The sequence below is a fragment of the Megascapheus bottae genome, chromosome 23, assembly GCF_031878675.1.
Source record: "Megascapheus bottae isolate mThoBot1 chromosome 23, mThoBot2.hap1, whole genome shotgun sequence".
Lineage (NCBI taxonomy): Eukaryota > Metazoa > Chordata > Mammalia > Rodentia > Geomyidae > Megascapheus > Megascapheus bottae.
This window is the reverse complement of record NC_143531.1, coordinates 6,519,355-6,542,170: the sequence shown is the minus strand read 5'-3', so window position 1 is coordinate 6,542,170 and position 22,816 is coordinate 6,519,355. Positions and strand designations below refer to the sequence as shown.

General features: G+C 36.3%; 1 protein-coding gene across 1 annotated transcript in view; it reads right to left on the bottom strand.

Annotated features, from left to right (window-relative positions):
* Ndst4 (N-deacetylase and N-sulfotransferase 4) overlaps positions 1-22,816 on the bottom strand; it is a 270,436-nt gene that overhangs the window by 220,491 nt on the left and 27,129 nt on the right. Inside the window, exon 2 of the mRNA XM_090356655.1 lies at positions 11,349-12,482. Within this exon, the coding sequence (XP_090212781.1) occupies positions 11,349-12,326 (978 nt within the window). The 5' untranslated portion in view covers positions 12,327-12,482. The remainder of the gene's footprint in view (positions 1-11,348; positions 12,483-22,816) is intronic.

Here is a 22,816-nt window from a genome sequence, read left to right as displayed (position 1 = left end):
AAGTCCAAGGACAGTACTCAGGCCCTGACTTCAAACCACAGAACTGGCAAAAAAATAGAAAAAAAATAAAGAAATCTACATGAAAAAGAATATGCTACAATAAAAACAAGGAAATGCTCATTGTAAAACATCTCCAAATCAAATTGCAAAATTCAATTTTAGGGTACCTTTTGATAAAGAATAAAACCAGGCTTAAACAAAATTCCAGAGAAGACAAAACAAAGAGAAAAAAATGACCCCAAATGAGGGTAAGGTAGAGCATATCTATCATTCTAACAGGACATATAGGAGGCTGAGGCATTTGGATGGAAAATTGGAAATAAATCTGGACTACATAGTGAGAAGCTCTCCTTCCCACAGCTAAGAAAATTCATTCATACACACATATATGAATAGCTAAAACAAAACCACAAATTCTGAGCAAGGTACAAATTATTTCTCTGAATCAAAGTGATGGCATTAAAAGATATGAAAAGATAGCTGATATATGCAGAGAAATACCTGAAAACATATCATTATAACACAATAAATTCTGAGTGCAAATGTGTCCTCACTGTAATCTTAAGCTACTCAGGAGGCCGTGATCTGAGGACGCTAATTTAAAGCCATCAGTACAATTAACCATCAAAAAAAGACAGATGTGAAGCCTTAGTTTCCCGGTTGCTGATTTCCTGTCCAATGAAGATAGACAATATCAGACTAGTACAGTTTTTGTTCACATTTTGAAAAGTACCTGTATCATCTTTTGTTGTACAAATGAGTTGCCATTCAACAAAGCATTTTATGACTACAGTCCATTTTGATATGTTTCAGCCCTTTCAACAAATCCCTCCCAACCCATTCCTTTCCTCACTACTTTTAAAGTCCTCTAGAATATGTGTTAGATATACTCTTTGGAATGCATTAACTGTTAAAAAAAACTAAAATAAGGAAGAAATACATCAGAGAGAAATTTGGCTGTTTGAGGGGAGAAAGATGGGTGGGAATGAGCAATGTCAGCAATGGGCTAAAGTGTAGCTCAAGCTAGGCACATATAATGAAGGGATGAATGAATATCTAGGGCTGCTTTAAGCCTCTTAACTTCTTTGCTGAACAATAATAACAATAATAGAATCTATTCAGGATTATGTAGCCAAGATGAAAATTTATAGACTAATTTATTCAAAAAAACACGGTGTATTTCTATCAGGAATGTAAAATCTGTAAGTCTTATTATTTTGTTTTGTTTTGTCATTCTCTTTAATCATTCTTTAGATAGGAAACTTTTTATGTTATCCTGATACTTATCAAAACATAGACACAAAGTGTTTAAGTGAGAAGGCTCATTATGTTCCATGCCAATTAACTGTCTAATTGATTCATTAATTACTGTTAAGGCTATCACAGAGATGACAATACAGAAGCAACCAATTGGAAAATACCTTCATCCGTAGCCTCATGGGATTTAAAGCATTTCCCATAAGATTTAAAGACTATAATAAGGGGTTAGTTTTCTACCTTGCTGAGACTTAGACAGCTTGGCTGCTTTTATCAAAATACTTTGTAATATTTTCTCTTTCCCATGGAGACAATTACTATAACATGAGAAATAAAAATTGATCTCGTGGACTTTAATGGTGTTTGTCTCCTGGTTTCAAGAGATTTCGCTTTGCTAGATAATTATATAGGAAACTAACCACAGTGAGCATTAATATTAGTGTTAGGTCTTGTGTTGAGTATAAATGAATCCATGAATTGCCCAGTCTTTAAGTTGAAATCCCTTTGCAAACAAAACATGAAGTTATTCTGAGCACCAAAATCCTCATTTTGGCCTTGTTTGTCAGAGCCAGTGATGTTACTATGCAGTAGAGCTTTTGCTTCTTTCCCATGGAAATTAGATACTCAGCACTACAAAATTCAAATCAAAATACAATTATACATTTTTTTAAGTAGTACTCATTGGTGGAGACCCCCAAAACAAATTTACTATGACTGTAGCTTGAACTCAGGACCTGGAGCTCTTGCTTTGTTTTTCTGCACAAGTCTGACACTCTAAACTTGAGCATCATCTGCCCATCCAGCTTTTTGCTAGTAGGCTGGATATAAAAGTTTTTCAGATTTTCCGAAGTGGACTTAATACCATGATCCTCAGATCTCATTCTCCTTAAGTATCTACTATATAGGTATGAGTCACCAATGCCTAGCTAGGAAATGGATTTAAAAGAAAACAAACTTAAAAAGTCCTTGTTTCTATCAACAGCAATTAGACATGGTTATAAAGAGCACTCTTATGATTAAAAGGAACAGGAAAACTAAATACAATGTTTTCAGGTTAATATAATTTCTGTGCATTATTATTGATGCTTGGTCTTTTGAAACAACACTCCCCAATTCTAGGGTTACTTACAGGATAATGTAATTTGGTCCATCGCACAGTATAGTGGGCTATATGGAACATTTTATTCACAGCGTTAGAAATAAGAAAGAAATCTGAACTGAAAATACCAAATTCCATATGAATCAGGGTGCCGTCTGTTTTCCGAACACTGCGCTGTTCCTACACAAGCTCTTTCGTTAATTATTCTCTGAGAACTGCAAGTACATATTGACATTTTTCATGATTCCTTCCTTGCCACCAAAGAAAGACTTAAAAGGCCATACATGGAAATAATTTACCTCAGGATGAAGCCAACTTATCAGGAAATTATTACAAGACACCTCAAATGTTTCATTCTTCTTTGTTTTGCTTTTTTACTTGGTTCATTGCCTTTAGTGACTGTCACCATAATTGCAAGTATTACCCAACAGGATGACTTCAAACTTGACAATGTCATGCCTACAGTGTAGGAAATAACTAGATTTTTATCTTCAAAAGCCCAGATAGGAATGTCTCATGTTAAATAGACCTTAAACTATTAAAAAAAAAAAAGAAAAGAAAAGATCAGTCCCTCAAATTGAACTTGCACATCTTCTCAGTACCTTGCACCTGCCCATTTCTGCATGGTTTGATTGACTCTTTCAGGCTCAGATCAGCACTGGTATTGTGGAATTCGACTCTCCTTGCTCCTACTGATTGTTACAATGCTCTCATGGTCTACACATTAGTGGCAGCGCTATCTGAGCCTCTTTTCATTCATGTCCCTTTTGTTGGTCACCAGAGTAGTGTAACTTGCTGGTTGATGGCAGCTCACTACTATAATCCTAGCTGCTCAGTAGGCTGGGTTCTGAGGCTCTCTGTTCTAAGGCAGGAATATACACAGACTCTTATCTACAATTCACTACCAAAATACTGGAAACAGAAGGGTGGATATAGTAATAGAGCGGCAGCCTAGAGTAAGAAAGCTAAGTTACAGTGTCCTGGCCCAGAATGCAAGCCCCAACATATTCTTTCTCCTTCCCTTGTTCCCTCCCTCCTTCCTTCCCTCCATCCCTCCATTCTCTCTCTCCCTCTCTCTCCCTCCCTCCCTCCCTCCCTCCCTCCCTCCCTCCCTCCCTCCCTCCCTCCCTCCTCTCTCTCTCTCTCTCTCTCTCTCTCTCTCTCTCTCTCTCTCTCTCTCTCTCTCTCTCTCTCTCCCTCTCTCCCTCTCTCCTCTCTTTCTCTCCCTCTCCCCCTCTCCCTCTTGTCCTCCCCCCCATATGCAATTATGACTTGGGTTGCTTCCCACAGGTATTACGTATTTGTATCATCTGAGCATTCAAAGTCAAGGTCAGCTCCTCTGTACTGAAGACAAGACTCAGACTCGAACCCTAATGTGCATTCTCTAAAATAAAGCTTAAATAGTCAAGATTCAGAATTCTGTTTATTTCTTATTTTGCTATTTAGTAGTGTGATTCTCTTCAAAATTCTTAATAATGCCAAGCTTCATCATTTTATTCATTCAGCAATGTACAAAATGTTACCACTTAGTGTTATGTGCCTGTATATGATTAGCAGATTGCTTAGCATACATTAATATGCAAAATATCATATTCTAAGAAGTTACCACTAATATGCTTATATGATTATGTAATAATATGATTCTATAACTATACATATAGTTATCTATATAATTAAGACGCCCTAACCACATCCTTACAAAATATGCCCGTGGTTCAAACAGGACTTTCTTCCACCTTAATTCCCAACATGTCACCTTTTAGCTTAAAATACTTCAACAAGCAAAGGAATAGAATAGAATAAAAGCCAACTTGTAAAACTTGCTAACGTCTTGCCTGGAATAGCCTGGAACAACCAAGTTCTGAATCTTTGCCTCCTGAACAGCTGAGAGTGCAAGAGTGATTCCTGAAGTGTATCTAAAATACATTAAGATATGATAAATTGTACAAGATTCTACATAGTAATACACAGTGAAACCAAAAGGGGATACTCTTAGGAAAGAAGCACAATGTATAAGTGACTCTCATATTTATATAAAATAATCTACCTATTGTCAAAAATTCCAAAATATGGAAACAAAAGACTTCTCTCCTTGTTTTTGTTGTTTAGTTTATTGTTTTTAGTTTTTCATGCTTCTGTCTTCTTTGATGTATTTGCATTTGTATCTCTGGCAGGGTTGGGGGAGGTCACAGTACAGCAGGGGAAAAGGATAAAAAGTGCACTCTCTGGACAGCATTGAAAGTGAGTCAGGAGAGAGGGATTGGAAGAGAGTGAGGGAATGGAAGATAGTGTGTGAAAGAAAATGCACTCATTACCTGACTCATGTTATTGTCATCCCTCTTCATATTATCTCTATAATAACAATAAAGTAAATTAATAATCTAAAAAAAGTGAGTCCTGCATTTAGCTCTTTTTCTTTTCAAATAATCTGTGATTGGTTTTTCACATTTATGGGTACAGTGAAATATTCTAATGCATGTGTATAATGTGTAATAAGTATGGTAACATAATTAGCATTTCCATGTTCTTATGGAGCATCAGGGTTCCTTTTTGTTAGGTGGTCATAAAATATAATATTTCATTATATTCTATAATCTCCACACTTTGCTGTAACACACAGGAACTTCCTCTTCTTAATTGCATAATACTACCAGCTAAGAAATAGTTCTCTATGTACAAAAGCTAGGAAGATAATACTAGCCTCTGCTAATTATGATTGTACTATTTAATATAGCTTTCAAATAAATACATTAGCATCTGTCCAAGGCATAGAAGCAGAGAAACCAGTCAAGATGGTTCTGAAGAACCACCAAGCAGGAAGAATCCATCAAATTTTTTTGCATTTTCTTCCTCCGGTATATATATATTACTTTTTAAAATATATTATTTTTGTTACAAAGGTGAGGTACAGAGGGGTAATAGTTAAATAACTGAGGTAAGGCACATTTCTTTTTGGACATTGTCACTCCTATCCTCAGCTCTCTCCCAGTTTTTCCAGCTTATCTTTCCGTACCAGTTGTATAATTGAAAATAGATTTTTTGAAATTTAGAAATTCAAAAAATTAATTTTATCTAAAAGTGCATTATTAACCAACTGATAGTTTTGGTCAGCAAATTGCATGCATTTAATTAAGGCTCCTAGAGGGGAGGAGATGCTTTTTTAATAAGAGAATAATAGACTAGTAGAATAAAAGTGGGTTCACAGGCATCCCCCACTTTATAGAACCTAAAATAATCATGTCAATACATGAAGTTTAAATATGTGAAAAGTAGCTGGATATTGATTAGGGATGTGCAGATATGTATTTACCAAGTCAAACCTATGGTCATCTTTGTGATTTCATCAATATTTAATATTTTCCCCTCTTTCAATGTAAGGATTAGTTTTGTGATGTTATTATACATGCATAACCTTTCTGTAATATCTTGAGATTTTTAGATCAACAATACAATAAATACAGTAAATAAAATAAGTAAATGAATGGCAACATTTCATGTCTTATAAAAGGAAAGATTATGTCTGAGGCCTGTTCGATGGGGGAAAGAATAATAAAATGGAATGAAGTTTGGATTCTACAAAGGAAGTGAGTCTACTTCCTTTCAGTAGCTTTGGTCAGGCAGAACTACATGGTAGGAAAAGTGGGTATTCTAGTTAAAACAAACAAAAGCCTGATGCCAGTAGCTCATGTCTAGAATCCTATCTATTCAAGAAAGTCCATCAGATGCTTTTCTCCAATAAACTGCAAAAAAGGCAGAAGTGGGAATGTAACTCAACTGCTAGATTGCTAGCTTTGAGTTAAAGAAGCCCAGGGACAGTGCTGAAGCCCTGAATTCAAGTCTCAGGAAGAAAATAACAAAAACAAAACAAACATCACATACTGGTCATATCATTGAATGCTTTAATTTTATTTTTTATTAAATTATTTTTTTCTTTCAGCATCGGTGCTGGTGCTTTACCTGAGGGCCTGAATTTCATCACCTACTTTTTATTCACAGCTGGCACTCTACCACTGGCCTTTTTGGTGACTGATAGGAAGTAAGAAATTTCATACACTCTTTGCCTAGGATTTAAACCAAGAGCCTCAGGTTTTGGATTTCTGTGTAGCTAGAATTATAAGCATCACCAGTGCCCAGAAAAAACATTCATCCCCCCTACACCCCACCCCCATTAAAGAGCTTGAACTCAGCCTGGGCACTACCTCTGAGCATGCTACCACTTTGACCCACAGTTCTACTTCTGGTTGCCTTGTGGTTAACTGAAGATGAGAGTCTCATGGACTTTCCTGCCAAGGCTGGTTTTAAATCACAATCTTCAGATCTCAGTCGCTTGATTAGGTAGGATTATAGGCATAAAACGAAAGTGCCCAGCTAGATTTTTTTATTTTAATATTATGATATAAAATTTTTCTTTCAAACTAGCAAATTGGACAGAAATTAAATATATGGTTCTGTGTGCACACATAGTGAAGCATGCTCACCAAATGAAGTAGTTTTGTAAACTAGGCTGCATCTATAATCATTGTTAAATGGGCTTGAATATAATTATGAGTTTGCTGAAGAGAATGCAATCACATCCATAATGAAAAATTTTCATCCATAACAATGGAAAACACACCTGTTGTATTGAATAGCCTAACATCTGTATTCTCTATTCTCATACAAGACAGTATCAATAAACATACAACACTCTCTTGCTAAGAAATTAAGTGTTGACTTTAAGGAAGGATGTATGTAGTCTCAGCTATTAATCCTGGGATAAATGCTGCATTCATAAAAAAGAAACATAAGGAGCAAGAACAAGAGATTATCCAGAAGTTACCTGAATAAAACTGAAATTTCTTTTCAACAGAGCATTTTTACCCAAAAAGTTAGAAATGAACTAATGTGAAAAGCAATAGATGATTACTAGCATTTTTATCCCTGAAAAATCAATATTCTCTAATGGTTTTTAAGCAACTCAAGGTGTGAACATGTCTTTAAATCGAGTTTTTCATACTTTTTTGGCAATAGCTCTGAGGGAGATACTTGAATCCCATATGTTCCTAGGCTTAACCTGAGGTTAGATCTCAATTAATCCATTGTAAGTTGAAAATATCTCAGATCAAAAATACATTTGTCATAGTGAACCTAAATACTACACATCAGAGTTTACCCGAGTCTCGCTTAAATGTGCTCAAAACACATTTCCTACAGCTGAGCAAAATCATATAATGAAAAGCCTATTTTGGAACCAAATAATGAGTACTTAATATGATTGATCCAATACTCCATTGATAATGGGAACAAGAATGGCATTGCAGGCATACTTTCACACTATTGAAAAATCAACAAAACGTAAAATCAGACTATCATAAGCTGAGGAATGTCTTGATTGGAGTGTAAGGCGGTGAAGCAGTAAAGAGGTATGTAATTCAGAAATTTTATCAAATATGGAAAAGGTAAATATCAAGAGATATGAAGTACATAAGTCTCCAATTTAAATCTGAAAAAACTGATAATAAGACGTATTATAAACCAAATGTCAACCATCAAAGGAAACAAAAGAATTTTTACTGAAAACACAATCTAAAAAGAATTTCACATCTAACAGATTTCTAATAAGGCTTAAAGTGGACATCTCAGTAGAAACCATATAGAGTGGGAAAGTGAGATAAAAATATTTTATGCACTGAAGGAAATGAAGTGCCAAGTGAGAATCTTTTCTAAGCATTCCTTCAAGACTTCTCAGATAAGCAAAAGCCAAGAAAGTTCATCACCAGCAGACTTATCTTACAGAAATGTTAGAGTTCTAGTTGAAAGAAAAGGTTGCTTAGCAACTTCAAATCGCATGCAAAAGTGTAAAACTTTCTGCTAGAAACAAGTGTGTAATCAAATTCAGAGGACATACTGGATTGGTGGAGTATTAACCGCACAAAAAAACTATTAGCAACAATTGCTAAACTAATTCATTTGTCAAGGGCACACCAATCATCAGGAAATTAAAAATCCAGACCACACACTAACACAAAGAAAAATATTTCATCTTACTTAGAATGATTAATATCAACAGAGATGATGGCTATCCAGTGTGGGTGGGAATGTAAAGAAAAGCAAATGGCAATTTCAGTTAGGAAAGGTAACTTAGATAGCAAAGAGAGCTTTCAATCGCTCTCTGTCATGTATAACATGACAGTTAGAGCTAACAAAAGCACGTTAGGCTGTTGGAAACATACTAACAGGATAGATTTTGAATCCGCTTTCTAACAAAACAAAGAGATGAGGTTTGTGGTTCAAAGCCAGCCTGAGCAGAAAAATATGCAAGAGTCTCATTTCCAATTAACTTGCAAAAAGCCACAAGTGAAGCTCCAAATCAAAGAGCACCGGTATGGAGTAATAAAAAGGTAAAGGAACGCACCCATACGTGGAGTTCAAGCCAGATAAGTATGTGCATGGATCCATATGTCATGGTAAATTTTCTAGAATGTATAAATACTTTAAAAACAACTCATATATAATAATGTATATATAGTGATATGTATATAATAAAAAGCATGCAATTTTTTGTAGAAGTCTGGGCTTGAACACTGGGTTTGGGAGATGCCCTTACACTTCTGTGTTTAAGTATAGCACTCTACCACTTTGAGGTACAGCTTGACTTTCAGCTTTTTGGTAGTTAATGGGAGATAAGAGTGGCATGGGTGGCCGGGAGTTTGGCCTAGTGGTTAAAGTGCTTGCCTAGCATGCATGAAGACCCGGGTTCGATTCCTCGGTACCACATACATAGAAAAAAGCCGGATGTGGTGCTAAGGCTCAAATGGTAGAGCTCTAGCCTTGAGAAATCCAAGGACAGTGCTCAGGCCCTGAGCTCAAGCCCAGGACTGGCAAAAAAAAAAAAAAAAAAAAAAAAAGAGTGGCATGGGCTCTCCTGCCCAGGCTGTCTTTGGATCACAATCCTCAGATCTCGACCTCCTGAGTAGCTAGGGTTACAGACATGAACCACTGGTACTTGTCTAATAAATATTTAATGTTTTTATGTGAGTTAATAATGGAAATAAATAAATCAGCTCAGAGAAAGAGCTCATAAAAAGAATAGTGCAGAAAAGAGTATATTGTTAAAAGTGACAGTTAAATTATCTATGTGTAGTAAACGTTGCATATCACAATATGTAGCCTATATGACATATATGTAGAATAAACCTAAAACATATAACAAACTAAATATAACATGCATTATACATACAATGCATGACATAAAGCATACAACATACATGTCATATACATTCAGTATGCAAACCAACACATAGTTATAAATATACGCAAATTTTCAGAATCCATATGTGCCTTTCTGAAACATTTGTTAAGTTTCTTTATTCTATTACTTTGTTCAGGGTTCTAACATTTCAGAAGCTATCATTCATTTGGGGTTATTTTATGGATACTAGTGAATAGCCACTTTTCTATGAGGAGCAAGTGACATAGCTAAATTTAGGCAAGTGAAATTTACTTAAAATTATAAGGACTTACAATGCATATTGCCCCTTAGGTTAACATGAGAATAACTTATCATTCTACAAGATCACAGTAAGCATCAACATTATGAAAATATTAACATTCTTATTAATTAAAAGGCACTATACATACAGAAGTAGTTAGAACAAAAGTGAGCTCTCTAGACAGCTATCAGCTGTGGCTTATTGGGCCCTTTGTGGATGCTTTCAAATGAAATAGTTCAGTCACAGTGAAACAAGCCCTCAGCCAGTGGCTCAAGGAAAAGGGATTTCAGCAATCCAAATGTACTTTGGAGATTCTTTAAAAATGAATATAATTCATTCGCTTCAATTATGCCATCCTACAATATTTGTAAAGTTTCAGTAGACAAGGGGAAAACCTATTACTCGCAAGTGGCATCCAAGTTTCATCTCCGAAAGAGAAACAGCTTCATAAGAAAAGATTTAAAAAGATAATAAGACCACAATAATCTTTGGTGTTTTTCTGTTTCTAATTTGTATACTATTATTCCTGTTTAATTTTGCTATAATTCTTTGTGTCTGCAATGAACATACACACAAGTGAAAGAGCACAGGAGAATATCAACCAGAAATTCAGAAAAGGAGAATTATTCTCACCTTGGTAGAATTATCTGCCTGTTTGTGGGTATCATTGTTAGGTCTTTCTTTTCCTTTTTTATTTATTCATTCATTCATTCATTCATTCATTCAGGCCTGATTATCTAGCTTGCCATTGAACTCAAGGGCTCAGTTGCTCTTCTTAGTTCAGTCTCTCAACTAGCTAAGACTAAGGGCATGGAAAAAGGATGAATGTTTTGTATATTCCACTAGTCACAATCTGGATGTGAAGCCAGGAACAGTGTTATGTTAACAAAAATCATACAATAAAGTAGCAGAAAGAAATGGGAGTTTTTAAAGTCAACTTCTTCTAAAACAATCTTGTCAATAGCCAAACAACCTCTTTGCTCACTGGCTGCTCCAGAAGGTTCCTGAGTGACTTCTCTTCTATCTTAACCACCATGATCAATTCCAATATTGGCAAAGTGATCAGTCAGAAATAGAGGTTGGTAACTATATTATGCAAACTGACACACATATTAAAGGAGAGAGAAAGAGAGAGAGGGTGAGAGAGAGGAAAGAGAGAGAGAGAGAGAGAGAGAGAGAGAGAGAGAGAGAGAGAGAGGTCTGAATAGTCAAATTATGGCAAGATGTAAAGATATTACATTTAATTAATTTGTAGGTCATTTTAATTGGGTGCCTTATTGAATCTTCTATAGCTGGCATGTATATGTGTGTGTACATGTATATGTATGTGTAATTATTTAAGAATTCATTTAAATTTTTAATACTAAAGTGGTATGTTTTATGTCAAACACACCATAACCTAAAAACAAACAAAAAAAGAAACTCAGTGATTAGGAATTGCAAATACTCAAAAATCTTATTTTTCACCAATAGCCCCACAGTTCATGACCTCTCAGCGACGGTACTTTTAGAACTCTTACCTTCACATCATTGGTGTTCATCCTGGTTCCCTCCTTCCCTACAAAGATGTCATCAATGTCCACCAGAATGTACCTATCCAAGGACAGAGCCAGCCTCTTCCCGGACAGGAAGGAGATGGCATCGATGAAGATCAACTTGTGAAGCCAGAAGTTCAAGTTGTTTCCAAAGAGAACTCTCTGAATCCCATCATGGAGTCCCAGGTCCTGAATGACCGTGGCGTAGAGAGCCTGGCTGGGCAGGAGAGTGGAGGACTGTTCCTCATGCAGCTCTGTCAGCAGCACAGGCTGGTAGGTGGAGTGGTTATACAGGAAGACTGTCCAGTCCTGGCCAGGAAGGGGTCCCTTCTCCACCCTCGGGGCTTTGGTGATGTGTAACAGAGGCGATTGCGGGTTGACCACACAGTCCTGCAGGGCCAGATTATTGACCAGGTTCAGCGGGAAGCCTTTCAGCTGTGTGCTGGGCGAGCTGTTTTCATTGGCTTTGTGGAAACCGATGATGCTCACGGTGTATTCCACACAGTATTTCTCTAAGAGCTCTCGGTTCCACGAGTCCATGCTGACATACTTGAGGACATTCTCATAAATCACTAAAATGTACTTGCCCCGGCCACCGTCGGTGAGAGGAGGGATGTTCCCTTTGCCTGGGGCCACCACCATGTGGTATTGATACCTGCTGGATTCCAAGATGGCAACGATATCCTGACCCAGCTGAGAGTACTGGCTCTCCACGAACAGGAGGACCACAGGGTCGGTGTTGGATGTGTCGATGGGTTTGACGGTCTTCAGCTCCACCGACCGGTAAGGGAGGATTTTGAGGTCAGCGCACGGGGCTTCTGCTGTGGTGTCCACCAGGGCCATTTCTTGCTTGTAGCCGGAGTAGAGGAAGTAGGCGGAGACCAGGATGCTCAGCAGACAGAAGCTGACCAGCAGCACAATCAAGGTGCGGAAACTCCTCCGGAGCCTGACGATCAGATTCATCTTCTTACACACGGGGCTGCTTTCGAGGCCTCGGAGGGTGTCTGGGCCCTAAATTGCCATCCTGAAGGCCGGAGGAGACGGTGGCAAGCTCACTCCCCAGACGTTCATGTCACCATGGCAAGTCATGTAAGAAGAGCGGAAGGAATCCCAAACGAGCTAAAGGGGGTGGAAGACAACAAATGGGAAGAGATTTGTCACTGGAGCCAGTGGGAAGCCTGTAGAAGCTTTAGAGCACAGTCTGGAAAAAGAGGAGAAATGTGTCTAAGACAAAAAAAAATAAAAAATAGGCTGATATTGAAAAAGGAAATCGTGCCAAAGAGAATCTTAGTCCTGTTAAGATGCAGTAATATCCATGGCATCATGGTGAGAATCTCCAGTCTACTATTGCTAGGTGAATATTATAGTTTTTTTTATATTTAATCTTCTCCAGAATATATAAATATTAATTTTTCGACTCATCATCTCAAGGAAATGAAAGTATTTGAGGGGGTAAATATATTAGGTCCATAAAGTATTGGGGGAGGGGGTAAATTCAATATGTCCACGAGAACAAGTAAGCTTTAAAGGTGATATACACTACTCTCTTCCAAAAATAGCAAACATTATTTACACATTAGCCGTTTGTAGGGGGTTGGTGCAGTATCTGTATAATTATCTTGAGTGTGAGGCTGAATATATGATTTCTTTTGTCTAACATTTAGGACAGTTACAGGATTTTTTTTCCTTTAATAATAGATTTTTAAAAATAAAATATCTAGTCGGGAGTTTGGCCTAGTGGTACAGTGCTTGCCTAAGAATGCACAAAGACCCGGGTTTGATTCCTTGGTACCACATACATAGGAAAAAGCTGGAAGTGGTGCTGAGGCTCAAGTGGTAGAGCTCTAGCCTTGAGAAAGTCCAAGGACAGTGCTCAGGCCCTGAGCTCAAGCCCAGGACTGGCAAAAATAAATAAATAAATAAATTTAGACTTAGAAGGAATTTTTGACATGACAGCTGGAGTAAATAGGCTAACCCCTTTCTATTTTAGAGGCAAATTGAGTGAATTAGGGAAGAATGAACCAAACAGAAATTAGTAATTTTAGATTCCATAATGAAACTGAGTAAGGCTGGGGAGCCAAGGCGAGAAGAAAACTGAATTTCACATTGCTAATCTATATTGAACAATCATGTGTTTAAAAACACATTGTTTCTTCATGTGGGCACAACTTTTCATTATTGTTAGCTAGCTAGCTTTCTTTCTATAAGGTGAATTTCAATAAACTCCTTTCTAACCTAAGTCTCTTCATTTTTTTTTTTTGGAACATGTGTTAGGGGCTTAAGGATTTATTTTCCAGTTTGCCAACCTAGTGATATTATGAAAGCCCTTAAAATAGTTCATACTTTCAACTTGTGTTATTTGTATTGAAAAGATACATCACTGATGTACTGTTTCACAGAAAATCAGGTTAATGTGTTCTGTGAAAACTTTTTATTCCATTATGCAGTGAATATTTTTTCATTGCTAAATTATAATTTTTACTTTGGAAATCTGACTGATTGGTGACAACTAAAAGCAACTGAAAATTATTAAATAAAATGATTAATTAACATTAATACCATTATCTCTATTTTATACTTTTATGTTCCAAACAAAAATTTTCTTTGTTATTTGCATAAATTCAAAACTTCAAAATAGAGATGTTTGCTTTTACTTTAAGGTTTGGAAAATTTTTTTAAAGTCTATCAAAAATTCAAAGTTTATTGTTTTAAAATGCCCACTATATTTTAAAATATTTTTATTTTTCCTGATTTCAAACATACAAATGGTTTCCTATTCATGTAGAAGAAATTATTTCTGCATATGAGGTATTGACTCAAACTCGGTTTCAAATACAATTCTTTTTTGGAAAGGAGGCAGTTACTGAATTTTAACTCTTGGTTGGCTTTGTGTCTCAAGGCTAATGCTCACCACTTGAATCATATGGCTACTTCCAGCTTTTTGTTTGTTAATTAGAGATGAGAGTCTCTTGGATTTGACTTTGAATCTTTATCCTCAGATCTCAGGCTATGGAGTAGTAGGATTACAAGCATGAGCTGTGGTTAGTTGTGCTACAAAAGCCTTTCAAGTGTTTTGAAGTTTTCTCTGTTTAAACAAATTAAATTTTAGGTTGCTTATTATAGCTTAATGGTGGAGTGCTTTCCTAGCATAATCAAGGCACTGGGTTCGAGCCCCAGTACCAGAAGAAAGTTACCACCTAATCTAAGCTCTGTAATCCATTGAAAATGATTTAGCCAACATTTTAGTCACCACTCCCCCCAAACAGTTACATTTTATTTTACTGAGAGTAAATGAAATGCATCAATAAAAAGGCTTTGTTATGGCATAAAATATTTGAATCACTTATGCTGTGCCCTTGACATTTGTGAATATTCATAAATATATAAATGAAAATTAAATTAATTGACTAGCATACTTATCATGTTGATAAAGATTTGGGCTTTGTCAAAGAGAATGATCTATTCTTATATACTTTCTTGATCTTCTCTAAACTCAGATATGTGATTTAAAACTTTATTGAAACAAATTCATAATCTCACCACTCTCTGACCCAAAATTTCATTCTGCAGGAATAGACATTTAATTCAAAATTTCAAAAATTTATTTAGTGGTTTCAGAAGAAATTTGGGCCATGCCTAGATCCTAGCTATTTAAGAGATTGAGAATTGTAGTTCAAAGCCAGCCTGGGCAGGAAAGTTCCTGCCTCTTGTCTCCAATTAACCACTGAAAAGCTAAAAGTGGAGTTGTGGCTCAAGGCAAAAAAGCACAAGGATATCACCAAGGTCCAGAATTCAAGACCCAGGACATGCATGCACATACTCACATACAGATACATTAACACACACACACACACACACACACACACACACACACACACACACATAAACTTAGAGTTTTAAAGAAAAACTGAACATAAGATACATTAGTCCTTTATTAAATTACCTATTCTGGTGCAAAGCAATTGATTTTTTTAATGTAAAAAGGAAAAGATGTCTATTTTGCATATTCAAACTCCTAATGTGCAATGTTGAAAATGAGTTAAAAAAGCATATGGGTAGAGAATCTGCCAATACAAAGAATAAATAAAATTTAAATGTGACATTTATTTAAGATCAATATGTTCAGAGTCAGAAGAAAGATAGATATATCTACCACAATGTTAGATGTATGTGAGGATATGTATGCACGTGTGTGTGTGTGTGAGTGTGTGTGTGAGTGTAATTTTAGGACTTTGTTCCCACTCAGTCTTTCCTTTTCCCTTTAAAACAATTAGCTGACAATGGAGCAGAAGCCTGACTACTATTATTGGAGAACAGAAGTATAATTACATTGGAATACTTCAGATGAAATGTGATTGATTCCATGTATGTATGTACATGTACACAATGAAATTCTTTGCTTCTTTCAGAAAGATTGATATTGTACCATTCACAAAAAAATGGAAAGATTTGGGGAAAAATTATATTATGTGAAGTAAGCCAGTCCCAAAGAAACTGAGATTGTATGACTTCCCTCATCTGTGGTTAAGTAGAATGTATTTATACATCTAGACGTAAACACACTGGATAATTAGAAGAAAGGACAGTGGGACATGATAAATTATACAGGACTCTAAACATTCCCACACTGAAACCAAAAGAGGATATTCATAGGAGTGGATAACAAACGCTTGGTAACAATATGCATATGATCATATGCAGTAAAATTATTGAAATGAACTCCAAGAAATGCAATAAAGATATTTTGTTGTTGCTGTTTGTGTTGTCTTTTCCTTTTGTCTCATTTCATTAGTTTGTCTTTGGGAGGGTGAGAGAGGGCATCATGGGATTGTTCACAAAGGGTCAACAAACTCAGCAGCGGTACTCACTAGATACTACATGGAAAATGAACTATACAGCTTGTGGCTGGGAGTGAGAGGCGAAAACTGGCCGAAGGTGATATGGTTCAAATGCACTCTTTACCTGACTTTAGTAACTGTATATAGCCTTTATAATAGCAATAAAATATATTTAAAAAAAAGAAAAAGGTCGTGAGAATGTGTGAGAGGGGATAGGAACATCAAGCAATATATTTCTCAAACTACTGATAAAAGTCAAATAGGACACTTGAATTTTTTAGTTTATCTTGCTTTTGTTTTGTTTTGTTTTTGACATGGTCTTTCTATATAGGCCAGATTAACCTCCACATTTGTAATTCTATACACCCTCACCTCCTGGAAGCCTGAGACAAGGGCTCAGCATTTTCTCACTAGCAATTGTGGCGATTTTTAAAGAGTTAAATGAATCAGATAAAATTAAGGAAATTAATTTCAGTGTAATGGCAAAGGTGTCAGCCAAAATACTCAACATATATAAAACAACCTTCTTTGTGTTGTTTGGGACTCTAAATGGATATGGTGTAATTTTCATTTTATTTAGTCGAGACCCCTGTGGAGAAAGAACCTGAGTTAGATAGGACCACAAAGGGAGGGAAAAACAGGAGTTCTTTTACCAGTTTCCTTCATATCCTGTGATAGGCTCTCACTGTGGAATAACGGGAGACCCACAGATTCCTGAGTGAACTGCATGTGTGAAAACTCAGGGCTCTAACACCAAGGAAGGAAAAGAATGCTTCCATTTCAGCTTTTTTTCTAAACTTGACTTTTACATGTGTTAGTGCGGCTATTGTTAAAAGTTTGTTCGAATTACAGAAGAGAAAGGGTAAAAGACGAAGATGAGACAAGGGACAAAGAGTGAACCACTGTAACAGCGATGTTCACAAGTCAATATATTAGAAATGAACTTTACAACTTGGGAGAGGGTTAGGGGAGGGGCAGGGGAAGAAAAACATGGGAAATGGTAACAGCGTTTGAGAATGTACTCACTACCTGAAGAATGTAACTGTAACCTCTCTATACATCCTCCTGACAATAAAATTAAAAATAATTGTTAAGAGCTGGGCCCTGGTGGCTCATGCCTGTAATCCTAACTACTCAGGAGGCTGAGATCTGAGGATAGCGGTTCAAACCCAGCCCGGGCATTAAAGTCCATAAGACTCTTACTTAACCACTAGAAAACCGGAAGTGGCACTGTGGATCAAGGAGGTAGGGCAGTAGCCTTGAGCTGAAGAACTCGGGGACAACACTCAGGCCCAGAGTTCAAGTCCCACAGCGGACAAAAAAAAAAAAATTAAAACAAAGTTTGGAGTCCAAGTCAGGTACCTGAGACTCAGGCCTGTGATCTTCACTAATCAAGAGGCTGAGATCCGAGGACCATGGTTTGAAGCCCAACTGGGCAAGAAAGCTCATGAGACTATCTCCAAATGACAACCAACAAAAAACAGGCAGTGGAGCTGTGACTCAAAGCACTAGCCTTGAGAATTAGGGACAGTACCCAGGATCTGAGTTCAAGTTCCAGGACCAGAACACACCCACACCCACACCCACACCCCCCCACACACACACACACACACACTAAGTTTGAAAACTGGCCTACCAGTTTTTGTCAGTATAGCTGTTCCCAAAATGAAGCCTCCTTCTGCTTGTTCCAAGAGTGATCTATCTTCTGAGCAGTCATGAAATTGCTGCTCTCCTGTGTTTATATTGCATACTTTTGAACACATTATTGTTTTGAATATGTGTTTGAAATGACCCATTCGATTTATCTACAATATTCTTTGCCAAGTCTGTTCCTCAAATGTATCCAATTGTAAATTTGGAGCCGGCTATATTAGCAAAGAAGTTATTAAGTGAAACCTTTACAGGTTCTAGTATAGTTATTATTTGTCTTATAAAAATAGAAATTCCTAAGAACTTTAGAAGTGGAAATTACAAGTAAATACATACATACATGTATTTGATTGCTTATTGCTTCAAGACATTAATAAGAGCATATTTTACCAAAATGTAGCTGAAATTGGAAACGAAACCCTAACATCATGTACCAGTGTTTAACCATAGGCAAGTCACTAAGTTAGATTATTTTCTTTCATCATCCTATATGGTTAGCACTAGTCTACTTCTCAAATGTTGAAATTGATATTTAGATAGTTTACAAAAAAGTCTACGATTATATTCCTAAACAGGCTCCTTTTCTATCAGCTATTGAGAAAAACCAAGGGTAAAATTAGAGAAGCCAAACTTTTATCAGTATACAACATAAACAACCCTCACAGATGCAAGTTTCATTAAAAATTTACTGTATACATATTGACATGTCTAATAAAAATACAGAAAAGAATTATAGAGGTAAATTGGACCAATATGAAAGGAGCTGTTGGTAAATTGGGACAACTTAAGTGTTTGAAATAATTTGATCATTTTTTTAATTATCATGATAGCAGCAGGGGAAACATAAGCTAAAAGTACCTTAATACCTGTAATACTAACTACTCAGAAGGATGGGATCTGAGGATCATAGTTCAAAGCCAACCTGGGCAAAAATGTCCAGGAGACTCTTATCTCCAATTAACCACCGGAAAAACTGGAAGTTGTTGCTGTGGCTCAAGTGGTAGAGGGCTAACTTTGAGCTAAAGAACTCAGGGACAATGCCAGGGTTCATGCCCCACAACCAGTGACAAAAAAAAAGAAAGAAAAAAGAAAAAAAATCTTATTTCTACATGTTTCATGATTCATGCAGAAGCCCTAATATACCATTCTGAGCCCTTGTGAAGACTATTTCAGGAACTATTGTTGAAGAAGAATAGTTAATTCAATGATTTGCTACTTCCTGGCCATAAGATATTCACATATTACTTTCAACAAGAACTATCACTTCATAAATCACAACTTATTCCAACATCAAAGTATAACTTGATGTGCAACTACAGCATTTAATCAAAATCAAAATAGTAAATCATTTATGATTTTCTGAATAACCTGCATTTTCTACTTCGGTAAATAACCAATTGATTGTCACCTAACTTTTATATCCTTCATATTTTCCTGATTTTAGTGACAAAATATAAATTTATTTTAGTCCCTGAGTGTATATTTTTACCAACCCAAACTCCTAAAAATTGCCATTTAAAACATAATGATAACATTATCAGCCCCAATATTATATTGTAACATAATATTATACTGGGTGCATAGCTCTGAGCTCTGAGCTATGTGCACACTTCAAAAGATCATGAAAGCAACTCAATAAATAAGAGAGCAAATGTCAGGCAATTTCTTTTATCACCATTTCCTACAGATACATAAAGCACCAGTTACCATTTTCTAAGGGCTTCTAAAGTTGAGAAATAACATGATGTAAAAAAATAAAGAACATTCTTTTTTGTAAATTAAAATGGCAAATATCTATGAATTCACCTTGTTTACTAGAAGATCATTAGAAATTCAAGAGTAAGTATACAACCTCATGGATATTTGTTCTGTTTTGCTATACAAAATTTAAACATGGAACTAAAAAAGCTATACTGATGGTACTGCTGAGTAATTGGGTAATTTTTTTCTGAATTTATTCTAACACTGAAGATTTCATCATTGCAGTATTCCCTTCATACTACTGAAATATGATTTCCAGCATGCATGGGCCAGCATTAAATAGAATTAAGTGGTTTCAGAATGTCTATTCCTGTCCTGAGGGAATCTAAAAATTCAAACAATTCCCTGAGGACTTTGAAATGACTCTGCAAGAGATCTATGGTACCTGTTTCATTTTGTATAGTCATGGGAAGAATATTTAACAGTGAGAAATTCAGAATGTTTGAAGCTCCAGAGAAACAATCTAAAATGCAGTTCAGCCTTCGATTTGCATCTAGCTTTTCTATTAATTTAAGCTGTGATGGTATCCAATAAATAAGTCTATGATTATTCATTAAGAGGTCTACTGATTGCAAGGTAGAAGTGTAAATCCAATTGCATCTCAGCACTGGGAAGACAAACAATATGTTTGCTGTAATCTATTCTTCATTACTTTTTTTTCTCTGTATTTGCTGATTTTTCTTTTAGATCCCGAAAATTATGTTTCAAATTTTTGTTTCCTTTGAAAATGGGTGGTTTTAGAATTATTGATTTAAATGTTGTGTGAATGGGGGCCTGGGAGTTTGGCCTAGCCGTACAGTGCCTGCCTAGCATGCAGGAAGGCCCCGGGTTCGATTCCTCGGTACCACATGCATAGAAAAAAAAAGCTGGAAATGGTGCTGAGGCTCAAGTGATAGGGCTCTAGCTTTGAGAAAGTCCAAGGACAGGTCTCAGGCCCTGAGCTCAAGCCCAGGACTGGCAAAAACAAAAAAAACAAATAAATGTTGTGTGAATGGATTTAATTAACCAACCTACATATAATAATGTTTTCAATGTATTTCTTTTCTTTCTTTATAAAAATGTTTTGGTTTTTATTTTTCTACTGTTACTAATAGGGTCTTTGAACTTGACCTTGCAATTGCTAAGGAGGCTTTCTATCATTTAAACCATGTTCCACCTGTTTTTGCTTTAATGTTCAGATGTAGTCTTAAGCTGGGAGTAAGACATACACTGTGATCCTCCAGCTTCTGCCTCCCATGAAGCTGGGATTATATACCACTACTCAAGTGGCTTAACTTTTCCTTGCCCAGACTTGCCTTGAAGTCTAATTCTCCTATCCCCAATTCTCAAATAGCTGGGATCAAAGGCATAGTTCATTTTTTTAGCTGCTTCATTCTGTTTCCACTCAATATAAACAATTGATATAGAAGTTATAAACTACACAATTTTTTAATTTTATTTTTTATTGTCAGAGTAATGTATAGAGGGGTTACAGTTACATTCACCAGATAGTTGGTGCATTATTTCTCAGAAATTGTTACCCCATTCTCATGTTTTTGTCTCTATTGCCCTCCTCCACACCCCCTCCCAATCATCTTGTTTTTCCTCCTCCCCTTTCCTATTTCAAATAAACAAGTGAACATATATACAATATACCAGGCAACAAAGTCAGATACAGTAACAATATGAGATTAACCAAAGGGCAACAAAAGAGAAAAGAAATAAGAGTACATTAAGAACAATCACATAAGATAAAGCTTTTGTTTCCATATCCTAGAGATCCTTTCATTTAGTCTCATCTTTCTGTCATATGTTTTATTAACTATTTTGTGAATCATTCTAAGGAAATAATAGTATGTTTTCAATAGTTAATATGTTGTTTATTTATTTATTGCCAGTCCTGAGGTGTGAAGTCAGGGCCTGGCACTGTCCTTGAGCTTTGTCAACGCTAACACTTGGCCACTTGAACCACAGAACCATTTCCAGCTTTTTCTGTGTATATGATACCAAAGAATTGAACCCAGGGCTTCATGAATGTTAGGCAAGCACTCTACCACTAGATCTCACTACCTGTAAATATATGTGAAAATAACATTTGTAAAACCAGTACTTGAGCTAAGAATGTTGTACTTGACAGACAAGCTCTTGATTACTTTAGTTTTTTTTGTGTGTGTCTTTTTTTTTTATTCCTTCAGGAAATGAATTTTTAGGAGGTTGGGAGAGTGGGGATCCAGGGTCTAGCCTCAGACTTCAATTCTATTACTTTGGCTTCCAAGATACCTAGGATCACAGACACATCTCACAATGCCTTGACTTTCTTGCTGAATTGAGGTTTAAGTTTTGCTATTTTAAAAAAATACATATATATATATATATATATATATATATATATATATGGAGAGGAGCTACACAGAGCTGAAACGGCTGTCCTGATCATTGCCTCCATAATAGCTTAGATAAGGGTCAGGAGTTTAGCCTAGTGGTAGACTGCTTGCCTGACATTCATGAAGACCCAGGTTCAATTCCTTGGTACCACATACATAGAAAAAGCCAGAAACGGTGCTGTGGCTCAAATGGTAGAGTACTAACCTTGAGAAAGCACAGCACAAGGACAGTGCTCAGGTCCTGAGTTCAAGCCCCAGAAGTGGAAAAAAAAACCCACTATAATATCATAATAGGTTAGATTACAGGCTTGAGCCTGGTCTATATAATTCCTCTTCCAAAACAGTAAATATTTGAATAAAACTGCTGGCAGCAATCTCAAAGCTTATGTTTTGTTGACTACTTAGACACTTTCTGGTATGTCTGATCAACGTGTTTTGACAGTGGCAAACACATCCAGTCACCAGCAGTAAATATTCTTGGGATTCACGTGCACACAATATATTGGGAGTTTATCAAGCTGTAGGCCCATTGGTAATTACAGCAGAATACCACAGAAATGTCTTTGCTAAGAGACATTTACTCATGGTGAAGTTAGAGCTGTGTGGGACAGCCAGGCTCTGCCAACCTTCCATTCAGGTGAGAACTTGAAGGATGCTGACATGATTATAGATGCCAGGCACAAGAAAGGTAAGGGGTTACTAGCTCCTTCCATAAGAGAAATGAGGATTATATGCATCTTGTTATATGGGCATTAATTATTTATATTAATTTTCATTTGGTTTGGATGATAGTACAAAAATGTCTACTCTGCTGACTGATTTTAAGCATATCACTCCAGGA